The sequence below is a fragment of the Palaemon carinicauda genome, chromosome 23 (genome assembly GCF_036898095.1).
Source record: "Palaemon carinicauda isolate YSFRI2023 chromosome 23, ASM3689809v2, whole genome shotgun sequence".
NCBI classification, from domain to species: Eukaryota; Metazoa; Arthropoda; class Malacostraca; order Decapoda; family Palaemonidae; genus Palaemon; species Palaemon carinicauda.
The window spans coordinates 110,630,146-110,650,145 of NC_090747.1; the positions used below are offsets into that span (position 1 = coordinate 110,630,146).

The 20,000-nt window shown below is 32.2% G+C and overlaps 1 protein-coding gene across 1 annotated transcript in view; it reads right to left on the reverse strand.

Annotated features, from left to right (window-relative positions):
• LOC137617736 (glutamate receptor 1-like) overlaps window positions 1-20,000 on the reverse strand; it is a 111,770-nt gene that overhangs the window by 57,830 nt on the left and 33,940 nt on the right. Inside the window, exons 8-10 of the mRNA XM_068347733.1 lie at window positions 17,650-17,821; window positions 9,985-10,173; window positions 8,632-8,790 (exon numbers count right to left, since the gene is read on the reverse strand). Of these exons, the coding sequence (XP_068203834.1) occupies window positions 8,632-8,790; window positions 9,985-10,173; window positions 17,650-17,821 (520 nt within the window). The remainder of the gene's footprint in view (window positions 1-8,631; window positions 8,791-9,984; window positions 10,174-17,649; window positions 17,822-20,000) is intronic.

Below are 20,000 nucleotides of genomic sequence, written 5' to 3' on the forward strand. Positions count from 1 at the left end.
TAATGAGAATTTTATGCATAGAGTTAATTGCAATTATATTTTTTCCTAATTTGTTATTACAAACATCATTAATATTTATTTGAAGATGAGATATGACACTTTTTCTTCTTATTTACTCATTAAATCTCTAGTTTTCTAGTGGGAAAAAATATCAAATCTCCCTCAAATATATATTATATATTAGGCTTTCTCGATTTTGCTTGATCAGCTGATTTAAAGATATGTCATTACAAAATCTAATTTGTTAAGTAGCTCTTTTGATGTTTTTATTTCATTTTACTATCCAGAGAACACAGAATAATAACACTACACTAAAGGATAAAAGTCATTTGACTTTCCCGTGTTGTTTTCTAATAACCTTAGAAATAGAATGACGTCAGTTTGGAAAGTATCGACCAAGTGGTTCCGGATGAATTGGCACCGTTTTTGTTAGACGGCACTAGATGGCTCTGCTAGTGTCGATATGGCTGGCAGAGTCTACGGGAGTAGTGTTGTAATTATTATTGTTATTATTATTATTATTATTATTATTAGCTAAGCTACAGCCCTAGTTGGAAAAGCAGCATGCTATAAACCCAATGGCTCCAACGGGGAAAATTGCCCAGTGAGAAAAGGAAATAAGGAAATAAATAAACTGCAAGAGAAGTAATGAACGATTAAAATAAAATATTTTAAGAACATTTTAAGAACAGTAATAACATTAATATAAATCTTTCACATATAAACGATAAAAACTTAAAAAAAAAAAAACTTTTTCTTATTTCATCATTTTCCAATCTTTCAAGCAATGATATTACCATAATCAACATCAGCATTTCTCATATCTCTTTTCTCAGGCTTTGCTTTCTGTTTTGCTTATATTGAGGTTATCAAAATAGTCTGACTGACACGTTTTCATGTGTAAATATTAAAATATATTCCTCAGAAAAGATATCCAAACTTTAAATACGGATTTGTATTTTCTCGTGGGCTGAGAAATCCCCTCTTATTTATTATATTTGTTCAATTACTTTGAACGATTTGTGTAATTCTCGTAAGTATACAAAGTTGGTACCTTAATCACAATCCAAGTTTTCTTTCGTAAGTAATTTTTCCCGAATGATAAAGACCTGTTTTTAACTCAAAATCAATTTCAATAACTATATAAAAAAATTTCAGATTCAAATCCCCCTTGACATAAATAATAATAAAAAAAAAAATACTTTCGCTTGTTCTTAATCAAATTCAAGTTTTCTTTCGTAAGAAATTATTCCCAAATGGTAAAGACCTGTTATTAACTTAAAATCAATTTCAATAACAATATATAAAAAAAATATTCAGATTCAAATCCCCTTGACATAAATAATAAAAAAGAAAACTTTCGCTTGTTCTTAATCAAATTCAAGTTTTCTTTCGTAAGTAATTTTTCCCGAATGATAAAGAACTGTTATTTGATTATAATCAATTTCAATAACAATATATAAAGAATTTTCAGATTCAAATCCCCTTGACATAAATAATAAAAAAAGAAAACTTTCGCTTGTTCTTAATCAAATTCAAGTTTTCTTTCGTAAGTAATTTTTTCCCGAATGATAAAGACCTGTTATTTAATTAAAATCAATTTCAATAACTATATAAAAAAATGTTCAGATTCAAATCCCCTCGACATAAATAATAAAAAAGAAAACTTTCACCTGTTAACGGCTATTATCGTACCTTCCATCTTCTCTATTCCGGCCAAGTTGCCACTGTGCCCTTTGTAACTTTCTCTAACTTTCCGGCTATAAACTAGTTACCAGAGATTGTGGCCTTAAAGGGCAGTTTTTAGGACGAGGCACGAAATTGAGTTATGGACTTTTACAAGGTACCTAAGGTACGTTGCCAGGTGTAAGATGACATCTTTAGGATATGCGAGATGGGCTAATCTCTTGGGGCGATGGATGTAATGAGAATTTTATGCATAAAGTTAATTGCAATTATAATTTTTCCTAAGTTATTATTACAAACATCATTAATATCTTTAAAGGTTTAAAGGTCGCTCATGAATGGCAGAGGCAAGGGACAGTGACATTGCCTTAGCAATCAGGACAATGCCCTAGAGACTGACCGTGTATTATATGATCATCGCCCAAACCTCCTCTCCACCCAAGCTAGGACCAGGGAGGGCCAGGCAGTGGCTACTAATGACTCAGCAGATAGACCTATAGGCTCCCCCAAGCTCCCCCAACCTTAGCTCACAAGGATGGTAAGGTTGCAGACACTAATGGCGCTAACGAGTCTGAGCGGGACTCGAACCCCCGACTGGCAAACACCAGGCAGAGACGTTACCAATCAGGCTACTTTTCCTTCTTATTTACTCATTAAATCTCTAGTTTTCTAGTGTGAAAAAATCTCAAATCTCCTTCAAATATAGATTATATTTTATGCTTCCTCGATTTTGCTTGATCAGCTGATTTAAAGATATGCCATTACATAATGTAATTTATTAAGTAGCTCTTTTAGATTTATTTATTTCCTTTTACCATCCAGAAAATACAGAATAATAACAATAATAACATAACGCAGAAATATAAAAAAAGTCCTTTTACTTTCTTATGCTGTTTTCTAGTAACCTTAGAAACACCATATTTTTAGCGATTCTTCATCATATGCAACTTTTACCATTGTTAAAATATAATCTGTACAAATTAGATTTTAGTGTATTTTAAAATCCTTCTCGTGCCATTTTTTCCCATGTATCGTGTCCTTCCTTCGTCAGTAAAAATAGGAAAGTACTCTTAAAGTGCAGACCTCCGCCATAGAAGCTTACTTCCTAATATAAGCTTGCCTTTCCCAGAATCAATTTAGACCGTAGGCGTATTTGAAGTCTGTTTGACAACCATGGGCGAGCTTGGGCTTAAGGTTAGGGTTAATTCTGTCACCCTTTTACTCGACCTTGACCTTGACCTTTGACCTAGAACTTTCAAAATTGAATCACATCGACGTCTCAACATAACAATTAATGCCTCTGTGAGTAAAATTGTGGCCAGGAAGTTGTTCACAAGCAGACAAACAAAAGAGGGGGGGTGGCGGGGGGCATAACCTTCTCCCAACTTCGTGGGCGGTGGTAATTAAAAAATCTTTTAAGACTTGGTAGAACATCAAAGGAGAAGTTGCTAGGCAGAGTTCATTAACCCCTCTCTTAACCCCTCCCACCCCCCCCCCAAAAAAAAATAACTAGTAACCAAGGGTGTCCCTTTTTTATTTTACTTTCCTATTCTTCCAACATGTTTTTAATCTGATATTTTGACTGGCTTTAATAATTGTTCATTATTGATCCCAAAACACACCACTTGGATTAAGGAATAATTTTGCAAGTAGTGAGATAACAAAAATTATGAATGGAATGCGGAGTGACTGATACTTGCAGAATATCCAGAATTAATTGAAGATAAAGAAGGGAAACGGAAGAAATAAGAGAGTTCTCTTGCTTGTATCTTATATCTAGTCCTTTTGTTCTTTTGAAGGTTTTATTGTTAATATATGAAAGATCTATTTTGATGCTGTTACTGTTCTTAAAATATTCGATTTTAATTGCTTATTACTTCTCTTGTAAATCTAGTTTGTTTATTTCCTTGTTTCTATTCCTCACTGGGCTATTTTTCCTTGTTGGAGCTCTTGGGATTATAGCATCCTGCTTTTCCAACTACGGTTCTGAGTTAGCTAGTAATAATAATAATAATAATAATAATAATAATAATAATAATAATAATAATAATAATAATAATAATAATAATAATAATAACTACAAAAACAAAAATAACAAAAATATTATTAATAATAATAATAATAATAATAATAATAATAATAATAATAATTATTATTATTATTATTATTCCTCTGGCTGTGATGTTTTTGTATTGCATCTTTCAAGATATTAATATTTTTCATCCAGTTAATAACATTTTTCATTTCGAAATAGTCTTTAGGAAATATCTTTATGTCATTATTATTATTATTATTATTATTATTATTATTGTTGTTGTTGTTGTTGTTGTTGTTATTGTTATTATTATTATTATTATTATTGTTATTTTTGTTGTTGTTGTTATTATTATTATTATTATTATTATTATTGTTGTTGTTGTTGTTGTTGTTGTTGTTGTTGTTGTTGTTATTATTATTATTATTATAATTATTACTTGCCAAGCTTATTACTATTATTGTTATTATTATTATTATTATTACTATTATTATTATTATTATTATTATTATTATTATTATTACTTGCTAAACGTATTATTATTATTATTATTATTATTATTATTATTATTATTATTATTATTACTAGCTAAGCTTATTATTATTATTATTATTATTATTATTATTATTATTATTATTATTACTTGCCAAGCTTATTATTATTATTATTATTATTATTAGTAGTAGTAGTAGTAAAAGGTAAGCTACAAACTTAGTTGGAAAAGCAGGATGCTATAAGCCCAAGGGCTCCAACAGGGAAAAATAGCAATATATTTTTACTCATAGTGGTCCGTAATATTATTTTTTCTGCTTAACTCGCTTCTCATGGGTAGACATTACTCCTCATGTAGCCTAGACTTTTATTATAGTTTTACCAAGAAAATAAACAAGCCCTTTTTGTCTTTAGTAGACTGGGTGCAAAAGAAATTATGCCATTAATGATGTCCTCATTTCCTTCTTTAGTTTTATAATAATTCATCATATATTATTACTTTATATATATATTTAATATCTATGAAATGTGATCTTTTCCAGGATATTTATAAAGTCGTGCTTTTGAAATACGTATTTCTTAACATTAATAAAACATATTTTTTTAATGTACTCTCTCTCTCTCTCTCTCTCTCTCTCTCTCTCTCTCTCTCTCTCTCTCTCTCTCTCTCTCTCTCTCTCTCTCTCTCTCTCTTTTGCTTTATTTTTTCTTTTCTTTTTACGAAGCATGTTTTTTTGTCTTAATTAAAAAATGGAAATTCTTTTGTGTTGGGCTGAACATCAAAGAAGTAGTTTCAAGTTCATATTCATTAATTTCCCCCCCCCCTCCCATAAAAAAATAGCAACCAAGACTAACTTTTTTTTTTTTTTTTTTTTAAATCCGATATCTGCACAATTTAAGCTCTAGATATTTCTTATACAGATCAGGAAAAATTACAATCATGAAATTGTGTCTACGTAGAGTAGGTGTGGTTAAACACAGAAACTCTCCGCGCAGCAAGGGTGGGACAGGGTGCCCTTCCTTAGAGCCAGGTGTGCCAGTAATTCCTGATCCAACTGTACATATTCTTTCAGTGCAGCTGTCGTTTAAGGCTCAGACTATTCTTTTAGAGTACATACCCTGTTAAAAACCGTAATTTTAAGTGGATATTCTCCATAAAAATATACTGTTCTTAACCGTATTTCAGTAAAACACTGGCGACCGTAATTTTACATTACTTTGTTATTATCTTTTACGAGTTGGTGACTGTAATATCACTCTTACGTCAATATTTCTATTTTTTAAAACGTTAAATGTCTGGTAACATTTATTCTACTTTGTTATTATCTTTAACGGGTTAGTGAACGTAATATCACTTTTACGTCAATAATCTGTTTTTAAAACGTTAAATGTCTGGCAACATTAATTCAAGGATTTTTACAAATTTCTAAAGCATATTTTCAACAGTATAACACTGTAACCATAACAACGTATCTGGTAGCAATTAGTGAGTAACAATCATAAGAAAAACAGATTGATATTCATATTACTTTAACAGATTATGTGGAGAACAAATTGTTCAACGAATCTCGGGGATTTTTACTATTTTAGTGGATAGTGCTTTCTTTGTGTACTTTAGTGTGCTGTGTTTTCTCAGTGAGCTGAAAAAAATGTTTGTGTTAAGCGTTCTATCTTAAGTAAATTGATTAAGATGTTGCTAATGGATTTCAAATAATGGTCTTTGGCGATTTCTACAAATATACAGCACTGAATTTCGTGTAGAAATACGCTAGGCGTATTAAAGGTTTAAAGGCCGCTCGTGAATGGCAGGCAAGGGATAGTGACATTGCCTTATCAAGCAGGACAATGCCCTATAGACTGAGCATATTACATACTATCAGCGCTCAAGCCACTTTCCATCCAAGGTAGGACCAAGGAGGGCCAGGCAATGGCTGCTGATGACTTAGCAGATACACCTATAGGCTCTCCCAAACCCCCCTTAATTAGCTCCCAAGGATGGCGAGGTTGCAGCGACCAAAGGAACTAACGAGTTTGAACGGGACTCGAACCCCAGTCTGGCGATCACCACGCAAGGGTGGTACCAACTGACCACCACAACCCTTATACCGTTGGTAAACTGAAAATAATGGGAATTCAATTGAATAAAAATCTACAGAAGAATTACAAGTATTTACAAGGATTTTGGATGTCTCAAAGACCTTTTAGTCCATCTGTGGAGACTCCATTTTCTCTTTTGTAGAGAAATTTAGTTTAAGCATTTAGAGAGTTGTTACGACATTGTTAACTTATTCTTGAACTCGTTTACCATTTTACTGTTTACTACATCCATTGGAAGTATATTCCAAGTATTTGCTATTTTGTATGTAAAGAAATTGCCACATTGACTGGTGTTGTATCTTTTCAATTCCGGGTGCTGTAAAGAGAGAGAGAGAGAGAGAGAGAGAGAGAGAGAGAGAGAGAGAGAGAGAGAGAGAGAGAGAGAGAGGATATGCAATAGAATAAGTTCCATAAGGTTTTATAGGGTACAGGCAAACTAGTTTTTAGGTATTGTTTTATAAGTGAATGAATATTTATAAAAAAAAATGAAAAAGATAAAAGATATTTCGAAAATGTCTGAATAATTTTTGTTGGTTGTTACATTCACTTCTATATTTTTTTTTCATGTCCAATAAAGGAAGGTTTCAATTTTCAACAAAGGAATTGAAAAACAAATTGTTTCATTTGTTTTTATAGTTCAATTATAGAGGAAGAAAAGGAAGATTATCGTTGTAGTGACAACATTAGTGTGTATACATAAACTCACGTGTATATATATATATATATATATATATATATATATATATATATATATATATATGCACACATATATGTATATATACACTTGTATGCATGTATATATATATATATATATATATATATATATAAATATATATATATATATATATATATATATATATATATATATATATAATGGAATAATCTGTTATATTTGCAACGAGTATTGTGTCATCTTTGTAACCAATAAGAGAACGAGGGATAAGAGATATTTCATTTTTTTTCTCTATGGTATATATATATATGTATATATATACGTATATATATGTGTGTATATATATATATATATATATATATATATATATATATATATTTATACACACATATATAATGGAATAATCTGTTATATTTGCAACGAGTATTGTGTCATCTTTGTAATCAATAAGAGAACGAGGGATAAGAGATATTTCATTTTTTTCTCTTGTATATATATATATGTATATATATACGTATATATATGTATATATATATATATATATATATATATATACATATATATAATGGAATAATCTGTTATATTTGCAACGAGTATTGTGTCATCTTTGTAACCAATAAGAGAACGAGAGATATGACATATTTCATTTTTTTTTCTCTATGGTATATTTACCATACGAAAGTACGTATGTCCTTCCTCTTAATACCATAAGTATGAAAGACCAAATGAAAACACGTTCTTTTAGTAACTGTTTTATCAGTACTAGATCAGATTTGGAATAATTTCTAATAAGCATCTCTAGATAAGATTGGAAGGATAAAGAGGCAGAAAGTCTCTTTTTATCTTCCAATTCTTCCTTTAAAAGGGATTCGGGAATCCTAGACGGTTCCTCATTAACCTGTTTGCTTGTTATCATCATTTGACAATATTGAAGATGAGTAATTTTATATAAGTCCTTGAAGAGAGGCAGTGATTTCTATCACCCCCCTTAAATGAAATAAAAAAGTATATATTTTGACCACCCCCCCCCTAAGAAAAATCAATTAAAAATCGATGTATTTTGATTAAACTTGAAAGGAAAATTATTCAAAACAAATTTGATAAATTTGAGTGGTGGTCCGAAATCGCTATTGTCGAATATTTCTATTTGTTCACAGAATAACTTTTTAGGTTTTTGACAATGTGACTAAAACTAATACTTTTGATTCAGTGATTATGTGATGTTTTGTCCAGATCTGTATAAAGGAGAATGTTTAATCTTAACTGTGAACTTTAGTATATATATATATATATATATATATATATATATATATATATATATATATATATGTATATATGTATATATATATATATATATATATATATATATATATATATATACACACACTAGTGTACGCGACCTGTCAAAATGGAAGCTGAATATTTAGATACATATGCACATATATATGCACTCTCCTCTCACCAGGGTGTGGCAAATCCCTCTCACCAGACCTCAGGGACAGGGAGAGCTGAGCGTGACCGATAAGATATACATACACAGATTACATACATACATACATAAATACATACACATATATATATACACACACATGTATATATATTCCGATATACTAATTGTCCTCCGATCTTCATTTCCTGATGTACTAACCTCTTTTGAAAATATCTGCAGAAGGAGGAAGGGCTTGACAAGGATGACGGGGGCACTGGAGTAGATAATCGTCGGGTCCTCTCCTATCGGGATGGTAAAATCCACGACTTCGCTGCGGGAGGCGCTGGGTGTGAAGTCCAGGGCCCCAATGGCTGCTTCCTGAGAGGTAAAGTAGATAGGCCCTCTTTAAAGTCTTTTTGTTGTGTAAATGATTTTGATGTATTAAACTATTTGTGTTCTCTCTCTCTCTCTCTCTCTCTCTCTCTCTCTCTCTCTCTCTCTCTCTCTCTCTCTCTCTCTCTCTCTCTCTCTCTCTATATATATATATATATATGTTTATATATATACAAAAAATATACCTATATATATATATATATATATATATATATATATATATATATATATATATATATGTATATATACATGTTTATATATACCCTGTATACATATATACACCTATATATATAAATATGTATATATGTATATATATATATATATATATATATATATATATATATATATATATTTTAACCCATGCCCCTCTACACCCCCCCCCTCCTCTGTGAATTTCATGCTCTCCTTTCGTACAATTTATTACAATAATATTACAAATGAGGTAAATAATAATCCATAGTTTTACCATTCAACACTAAAAGAAAAAAAAAATTCATATTGGCCCTTTTATGTTTTTAAATTGAATTTCCTTTTATTCTTTATTTGTATCAAACGATATCGGCGTTTATGACTTTCGATATCAGGATTCCAGAAAATTCCAAATCAAATAATCAATGATGCTGTGCCCTTGCTCATGCTATTCCCAAGTCTTCAGCCTAGTCAGCCTTAGGGATAATACGGCTTTTCTTCCCCAAAATCCAACCATTGTTCTCTAGTCTTGGGTAGTGTACTAGCCTCTGTACCATTGTCTTCTACTGTTTCTGTTTTGAGTTGGAGTTATCTTTCTTGAGGGTACATTCAGGCATACTATTTATTTCCTTGTTTCCTGTCCTCATTGGGTTTTTTTCCCTATTATGGATGGCTAAAATCACTGCTTCACAACTGCCAAAAAATCACTGCCAAAATCACTACAACACTTCCAGAAGGCTTAAATCACTGGCAGTTCTCTTCTTCCTTGGAGCTTATGGCATCCAGTTTTTCCAACTTGGGTTGTAGCTTGGTAGGTAATAATAATAATGATAATAATTATAATAATAATGATAATAATAATAATAATAATAATAATAATAATAATGATGATAAGATAATAATAATAATAATAATAATAATAATAATAATAATAATAATAATAATAATAATAAATACTTGTTACATGACAAAGAACAAACAAAAACTTACGTTTCTGGTCAAGACTCCGACGATCCCACCCCACGTGCCATCACTCTCGCGGGAACCTCCTCCATCAGAGAGGACCAAACTTCCGGTCAGATTGAGTCGCCACATCATGATTTTCACGACCTCTGCGAGGTAACCTCGAGTGTGGGATAACCTGACCTCACCGTCGTCGAATTGGAACACTGAGTCTTTCTGTGACGGTAGATAAAGAAGGGATTTCTGTCATCAAATTGGAACACTGAGTCTTTCTGTGACGGTAAATAAAGAATGGATTCCCGTCATCAAATTGGAACACTGAGTCTTTCTGTGACGGTATATAAAGAAGGGATTTCTGTCATCAAATTGGAACACTGAGTCTTTCTGTGACGGTAAATAAAGAATGGATTCCCGTCATCAAATTGGAACACTGAGTCTTTCTGTGACGGTAGACAAAGAAGGGATTTCCGTTATCAAATTGGAACACTGAGTCTTTCTGTGACGGTAGATAAAGAATAGATTTCCGTCATCATATTGGAACACTAAGTCTTTCTGTGACGGTAGATAAGGAATGGATTTCTGTCATCAAATTGGAATACTGAGTCTTTCTGTGACGGTAGATAAAGAATGGATTCCCGTCATCAAATTGGAACACTGAGTCTTTCTGTGACGGTAGATAAAGAAGGGATTTCCGTTATCAAATTGGAACACTGAGTCTTTCTGTGACGGTAGATAAAGAAGGGATTTCCGTCATTAAATTGGAACACTGAGTCTTTCTGTGACGGTAGATAAAGAAGGGATTTCCGTTATCAAATTGGAACACTGAGTCTTTCTGTGACGGTAGATAAAGAAGGGATTTCCGTCATTAAATTGGAACACTGAGTCTTTCTGTGACGGTAGATAAAGAAGGGATTTCCGTTATCAAATTGGAACACTGAGTCTTTCTGTGACGGTAGATAAAGAAGGGATTTCCGTTATCAAATTGGAACACTGAGTCTTTTTGTGACGGTAGATAAAGAATGGATTCCCGTCATCAAATTGGAACACTGAGTCTTTCTGTGACGTTAGATAAAGAATGGATTTCCGTCATCAAATTGGAAAACTGAGTCTTTGTGTGACGGTAGATAAAGAAGGGATTTCCGTCATTAAATTGGAACATTGAGTCTTTTTGTGACGGTAGATAAAGAATGGATTCTCGTTGTTAAATTGGAACACTGAGTTTTTCTGTGATGGTAGATAAAGAATGGATTTGTCATCAAATTGGAACACTGAGTCTTTCTGTGACAGTAGATAAAGAATGGATTTCCGTCACCTAATTGGAACACTGAGTCTTTCTGTGACGGTAAATAAGGAATGGATTTCCGTCATCAAATTGGAACACTGAGTCTTTCTGTGACGGTAGATAAAGAATGGATTTCCGTTATCATATTGGAACACTGAGTCTTTCTGTGACTCTACATAAAGAATGGATTTCCGTCATCAAATTGGAACACTGAGTCTTTCTGTGACGGTAGATAAAGAATGGATTTCCGTCATCAAATTGGAACACTGAGTCTTTCCTTGACGGTAGATAAAGAATGGATTTCCGTCACCAAATTGGAACACTGAGTCTTTCTGTGACTCTACATAAAGAATGGATTTCCGTCATCAAATTGGAAAACTGAGTCTTTCCGTGACGGTAGATAAAGAATGATTATCTGTCATCATATTGGAACACTGAGTCTTTCTGTGACGGTAAATAAGGAATAGAGATTTTTATTGAAAATGGATACTGTATCTTCGACTGGAATGTTATAAACACTGTTGAAAAAAACCGTAATTTTAATCGGAAATTCTCCGTAAATATATACTGAACTCAGCCGTATTGGCGGAGGTAAAAAAAACTAAAAAAGTAGCAAATAACTGTTGTTAATCACTTAATCTTGTGGCCAGGAAGCTGTTCACAAACAAACAAACACACACACAAACAGTGGCGAAAACATTACCTCCATCGTTCGCGGCGGTAAAAACTAAAAACATGAGCAGATAACTTGTTATTCACTGTAGCCTGTGGTCAGGAAGTTGTTCACAAACGAACACACACACACACAAACAAACAAACAAACACTTTGTTGGCGGAGGTACAAACTAAAAAGTAGCAAATGTTGTTATTCACTGTAGCTTGTGGTCAGGAAGCTGTTCACAAACAAACAAACACGCACACACACTCAAACAAACGCTATATTGGCGGAGGTAAAAACTAAAAAAGTAGCAAATTACTGTTGTTATTCACTTTAGCTTGTGGCCAGGAAGCTGTTCACAAAAAAAAAAATTACACACACACAAACAAACAAACCAACACTTTGTTGGCGGAGGTAAAAACTAAAAAGTAGCAAATGTTGTTATTCACTGTGGCTTGTGGTCAGGAAGCTGTTCACAAACAAACAAACACACACATTCAAACAAACACTATGTTGGCGGAGGTAAAAACTAAAAAGTAGCAAATGTTGTTATTCACTGTAGCATGTGGTCAGGAAGCTGTTCACAAACAAACAAACACACACACACAAACAAGCAAACAAACACTTTGTTGGCGGAGGTAAAAACTAAAAAGTAGCAAATGTTGTTATTCACTGTGGCTTGTGGTCAGGAAGCTGTTCACAAACAAACAAACACACACATTCAAACAAACACTATGTTGGCGGAGGTAAAAACTAAAAAGTAGCAAATGTTGTTATTCACTGTAGCATGTGGTCAGGAAGCTGTTCACAAACAAACAAACACACACACACAAACAAGCAAACAAACACTTTGTTGGCGGAGGTAAAAACTAAAAAGTAGCAAATGTTGTTATTCACTGTGGCTTGTGGTCAGGAAGCTGTTCACAAACAAACAAACACACACATTCAAACAAACACTATGTTGGCGGAGGTAAAAACTAAAAAGTAGCAAATGTTGTTATTCACTGTAGCATGTGGTCAGGAAGCTGTTCACAAACAAACAAACACACACACACAAACAAGCAAACAAACACTTTGTTGGCGGAAGTAAAAACTAAAAAAGTAGCAAATAACTGTTGTTATTCACTGTAACTTGTGGCCAGGAAGCTGTTCACAAACAAACAAACACACACACACAAACAAACAAACAAACAAACACTTTGTTGGCTGAGGTAAAAACTAAAAAGTAGCAAATGTTGTTATTCACTGTAGCTTGTGGTCAGGAAGCTGTTCACAAACAAACAAATGAACACACATTCAAACAAACAAACCAACACTTTGTTGGCGGAAGTAAAAACTAAAAAAGCAGCAAATAACTGTTGTTATTCACTCTAGCTTGTGGCCAGGGAAATGTTCACAAACAAAGAAACACACACACACACGCACACAAACAAACAAACAAACACTTTGTTGGCGGAGGTAAAAACTAAAAAGTAGCAAATGTTGTTATTCACTGTACCTTGTGGTCAGGAAGCTGTTCACAAACAAACAAACACACACACACACTCAAACAAACGCTATATTGGCGGAGGTAAAAACTAAATAGTAGCAAATAACTTGTTATTCACTGTAGCTTGTGGTCAGGAAGCTGTTCACAAACAAACACACACACACACAAACAAACTAGCACTTTGTTGGCGTAGGTAAAAACTAAAAAAGTAGCAAATTACTGTTGGTATTCACTGTAGCAGTTTTGTACTTTGGAATGCGTCCCACACCCACATTCAGTTCCCCCAACTGATGAATCACCACTCATTATCTGTTGGCAAAACACGAACGAATTAATCGCCTTTGTGCTTGATTGATGGCCGTGTGCTTCCGTCCTCCTGACACTTTATTGGGTGGGGGAAGGGGAGGGAAGTTGGAAATTGGGGCTATGGAAAGTTTGACCCACTGATTGCCATTTATATATTGCACACGTGTCCAGAATTTAATGCATGTGTTTGGTTATATGCATGCATGTACTGTATTATTGTGTATTTATTTATTTATTTATTATTATTATTATTATTATTATTATTATTATTATTATTATTATTATTATTATTACTATTATTTCAGTCCTTCCTAACCCCTTTCCCTTTCTTAACTACAATCCATTTCATCAGGCTAAGACTACTTCCTCTCCCCCTACGTATAGCAATGCCGCTCAGCGTGACTGGAAAGATATATATATATATATATATATATATATATATATATATATATATATATATATATGAATATATATATATATATATATATGAATATATATATATATATATATATATATATATATATATATATATATATATATATATGTATATATATATATATATATATATATATATATATATATATATATATATATTCATATATATATATGAATATATATATTTATATATATATATATATGATATATATATATATATATATATGTGTGTGTGTGTGAGATATATATATATATATATATATATATATATATATATATATATATATATATATATATACATATGTATAAAACCGGACTCTTCCTCTTTATTATATAGGGGGATTATTATTACTAGTTAAAAAAGCAGGATACTATAAGCCCAAGGGCTCCAACAGGGAAAATAGCCCTGGGAGGACAGGAAATAAGGAAATAAATAAACTATAAGAGAAGTAATGAATAATGAATATGAAGTATCTTAATAACAATTAAAACATTGAAATTGATCTCTCATATATAAACCATGAAGAGAGACTTATGTCAGCCTGTTCAACATAAAAAAACATTCACTGCAAGCTTGAACTTCTGAAGTACCACCGATTCAACTTCCTGATTAGGAAGATCATTACAACAATCAAAATATCGTGACATCTATTACCAATATCTCTAGGATTATAGAAAAAGTAGCAGCAAGAAATGCATCCGTCCCTAGCCCACTACTTGACAAAGGCCTATGACAAGTATATTCTTGCCGGGGGTTTGGCCAGTTTTCATCACCACGCTGGTCATCTGCATATTGGTGATGGTGGATAACTTTAGTATGATCGCTCACAACAATCCAACCTAGTAAGGGTGTCCCTAACTAGTACAGCTTTATGGCGATACGTAAACCCTTTCACCACGTTAAAGTATCCCCCACTCTGAAAAGGTGTGTTAAATGAGATGTGAAAGGGAAACTCTACGGGTAACACACGCCATTTTTATTGCCATTAAATATGCTGAAAATAAACTCTACGGGTAACACACGCCATTTTTAAATATCATTAAATATGTGGAAGATAAAGTCTACGGATACCACACACCGTGTTCGTATTCCCCGTTCAAAAGCTTATCCACAAATAAAACTCTCCTATGACGCTCTATCTCCCGAAGCATCTACTAAAGGAGAGGTTTCCCTTTAAAGCGTGTAGCGCTTTTCAACACCAGAGTTTTCACATAAGAGTTACATTATTTTACAGGGATTTTTTTTTCGCACGTTAAAAAAAATTCTAAAGTAACAGTAAATTTTTTTATAATTCTTTGGAAGTTGTGAGGTCACACTTTACCTTTTAGTCTAAATAGGCAGCTAGTTGTTTTATTGGATCACATGTATGTGTATATATACATTGTGTATATATATATATATATATATATATATATATATAAATATATATACATATATATATATATATATATATATATATATATATATATATATATATATATATATTTACAAATAAGAACACATAAACATATATAAATATACTGTATCAACATATTAATTTATCTATCCATATATATATATATATATATATATATATATATATATATATATATAAATGGATAGATATATAGATAGATTGCTTGATATGTTGATACAGTATATGTGTGTACGTTTATGTGCTAATATTTATGAATATATATTCATATACTGTATATATATATATATATATATATATATATATATATATATATATATATATATATATATACTGTATGTATGTATTCATGTATGTATGCATGTATGTAAATACACACATACATTTATATATATGTTCAAATAAGCCATATATATTTTGATATATTAATGTCTGGATTCTCTTAACGACCTCGGGATCAGAGCCCCAGGCGAAATCTCACAAAGACAAGAGCTTGGCTCCGGCCGGGAATCGAACCCTGGTCGGCAAGCTTATATAGACAGTGACTAACCCATTCGGCCGAATGGGTTAGTCACTGTCTATATAAGCTTGCCGACCAGGGTTCGATTCCCGGCCGGAGCCAAGCTCTTGTCTTTGTGAGATTTCGCCTGGGGCTCTGATCCCGAGGTCGTTAAGAGAATCCAGACATTAATATATCAAAATATATATGGCTTATTTGAATATGAAAAACACGTAAAAATGTGCAAAATTTATCTTATATATATGTATATGTATATACATACATACATATGGGTCTGCTTATGTATGCTCATGTTTGTTTTTGAATCTCGGTTACATAACCTCGTTCATCTCTTTTAAGGTCCAACCATTTTTATTTCCCAATAGCATTTCGATATTACCCATTTACCTGCACATCAGATCGAGCGTGAGTATCGAATTGCTGATTGAAACTACATCAAAGGAGTTGCTAAGATCATAACGAGAATTTTTTTCCCTACTGAAATTAGCTATTCCATTTTATTTCTTAAAATATTTTATGTAATTCTTAATTGCTTCTCTTATTTCCTTGTTTCCTTTCCTTACTGGGCTATTTTCCTTGTTGGAGCCTGTGTGCTTATAACATCCCGTCCAAATTTATGGCTGATTGAGCGAATTAGACATTTTGCTTGACCGTGACCTTGACCTTTCAAAATTTAATTATTTCCACCTTTTTACATAACAGTCAATCCCTGCAAGTTTCATTACTCTACGATTAACGTTGTGGTCAGGAAGCTACTCACAAAGAAACACACAAACAGGGGGTAAAACATAACCTCCTTCTAACTTCGTTGACGGAGGTAAAAACATTGCATTCCTCCACCCGCAGGGGCTTAATGCTGCCAGTGCACCTCACCCAGTGCACTCTAGGCATTACTAGGAGCCGAATGGCATCCCAGGTTCCAACGATCAAACTCCAATCCGCCTATTACCTTTCTTTAACTTTTTATTTAATCAGAGAAATTATAGTAGCATATTAATGCTCGGGAAAGCCTATGGTCGAAACCCCTGACAAAAGTGAATGGAAAGCTTCCTTATAGCCTCCTATTTTGTGGGAGGTAAAAAGGGTGAGAGATAGTTGTGAGTGATCCAAAGTGCACAAAAAGTGACCAACACACACTAACACACACATACAATTCATAAACTTATATGTTCATATATATATATATATATATATATATATATATATATATATATATATACATATAGATAGATAGATCGATCAATCGATCGATCGATAGATAGATGGATACTCATGGAATTTGGGCATGTTCCTGTACGTTGTATATATATATATATATATATATATATATATATATATATATATATATATATATACCTGTGTGTGTATTTATGTATATATGTATGTATGTATGTATATATGTATGTATGTATACACATACGTATTTGTGCATATGTATAATACATGTGCACATGCCTGTGTTGACATATCTGTGTACTGACATGCATATAACTAAGATTTAGAGTATAAATCAACATCTCAATTTTAATAAGCATTCCTATTTCATTTTTAGCAACATGAAATACACATACTCTCACAACACCTAACCTGCAGACAAGCAATCCGGACGGTCTCCCCTCTGAAATCATAGAGTGGTCTCGGCCACAGAGGTCTCAAGACCCGAAATTGGTCCTTGGTCCAGGTGGCTGCGAGGGATATACGTCTATAGCTGGCGTCGCTCGTCTCGATAGAGCCGACTGTCACCCATCTGTTCAGGTATGGAAAGAGAGAGATTAAGTGTTCATGTAGGTTTTGTTTGTTCGTGTGATTTCGTTTGTTTTATGGCTTGTGTTGATATACGTTCTTATGTTTACAATACTGTGGAGTATGCGCATGTATGATTAGATTTATGGATATACTCGCACAAAATGGTTTATATATATTATTATTGTTGTTGTTATTATTATTTTATGATTATTATGATTATTATTTTTATTATTATCATTATCATCATTATCATTAATATTATTATTATTATTATTATTATTGTTATAAATATTGTTATTATAAGGATAATAATAATAATTATTATTATTATTATTTATTATTATTATTATTATTAGTATTATTATTAGCTAAGCTACAACCCTAGTTAGAAAAGCAGGATGCTTTATGCCCAAGGGCTCCAACAGGGAAAAATAGCCCAGCGACGAAGGAAATAAGGAAATGAATAAACTACGAGAGTAATTAATATAAAATATTTAAAAAACAGTAACAATAATAAAACAGATCTTTCATATATACTATAAAAAGAGACTTACGTCAGCCTGTAGACCATAAAAACATTCTCTGCAAGTTTCAAATCCTGAAGTTCAACACAATCACAAACAAACATTTTTACTGTTTATACCCTTGCGTATCAATGACGCGTAGCGTAACCTGCCGCCCGTTGAAATACTACCGCCAGAGAGTTATGGGGTCCTTTGACTGGCCAGACAGTACTACGTTGGATCCTTCTCTTTGGTTACGGTTCTTTCTCTTTGCCTACACATACGCCGAATAGTCTGGCCTATTCTTAACAGATTCTCCTCTGTCCTCACACACCTGACAACACTGAGGTTACTAAACAATTCTTCTTCGCTCAAGGGGTTAACTACTGCACTGTATTTGTTCTGTGGCTACTTTCCTCTTAGTAAGGGTAGAAGAGACTCTTTAGCTATGGTAAGCAGCTCTTCTAGGAGAAGGACACTCCAAAATCAAACCATTGTTCTCTAGTCTTGGGTAGTGCCATAGCCTCTGTACCATGGTCTTCCACTGTCTTGGGTTAGAGTTCTCTTGCTTGAGGGTACAATCAGGCACACTATTCTATTTAATTTCTCTTCCTCTTGTTTTGTTAAAGTTTTCATAGTTTATATAGGAAATATTTATTTTAATGTTACTCTTCTTAAAATATTTTATTTTTCCTTCTTTCCTTTCCTTACTGGGCTATTTTCCCTGTTGGGGCCCCTGGGCTTATAGCATTTTGCTTTTCCAGCTAGGGTTGTAGCTTAGCAAATAATAATAATAATAATAATAATAATAATACAAATGTATATATATGTATATATTAATAGTTTTCAATCGTGTATTTGTTCATGCGCATGTGTTTCTGACTCCAGTTATGAAAATAACTGACAACATTATTAATATTTTCGAAATTATTATTATTATTATTATTATTATTATTATTATTATTATTATTATTATTATCATAAAAATTATTATATTTACTATCATTAACTATGTTATTATTATTATTATTATTGTTGTTGTTATTATTATTATTATTGTTGTTGTTGTTGTTGTTGTTGTTGTTGTTGTTATTATTATTATTATATTGGCGATATTCATTTAGTTACCTCAATTTTTAATAATACATGTTTCATTCCATAGTATGAAAATTTTGCGTAGCATTGTCAAATGTATAAAGCTGTAGGACAAGAAAACTGATAATAAATGAAATTTGGAAGATGAATTAGTACTAATTGGGGATGGTGAAAAGGAATGACAGAAAATAGTGATAAAGATTGTTTATTCCATTAGGAGAAATTTCGAATTAGATTTGATTAGTAAGGTTAGAGCGGCAAGTTGACCTCGAAATATTGAAAAATATGAATATTAAATACACTTGAAAACTCGTAATTTTAATCGGAAATTCTCCGTAAAAATTTACTTTTCTCATCCGTAATTTTTTCCCTACTTTGTTATTATCTTTTACGAGTTGGTGAACGTAATATCACTCCTTTACGTCATTATATCCGTTTTTAAAACCGTAAATATGTGGCAACATTTATTCCAGGATTTTTACTGTTTTTTACGGCAAAATATTGAAGTGTATCTAGCATTTAAAGAAATTGCCTTTGCCTACACTGGCAATATTTATTCCAGGATTTTTACTGTTTTTTAAAAGCAAATTTTTA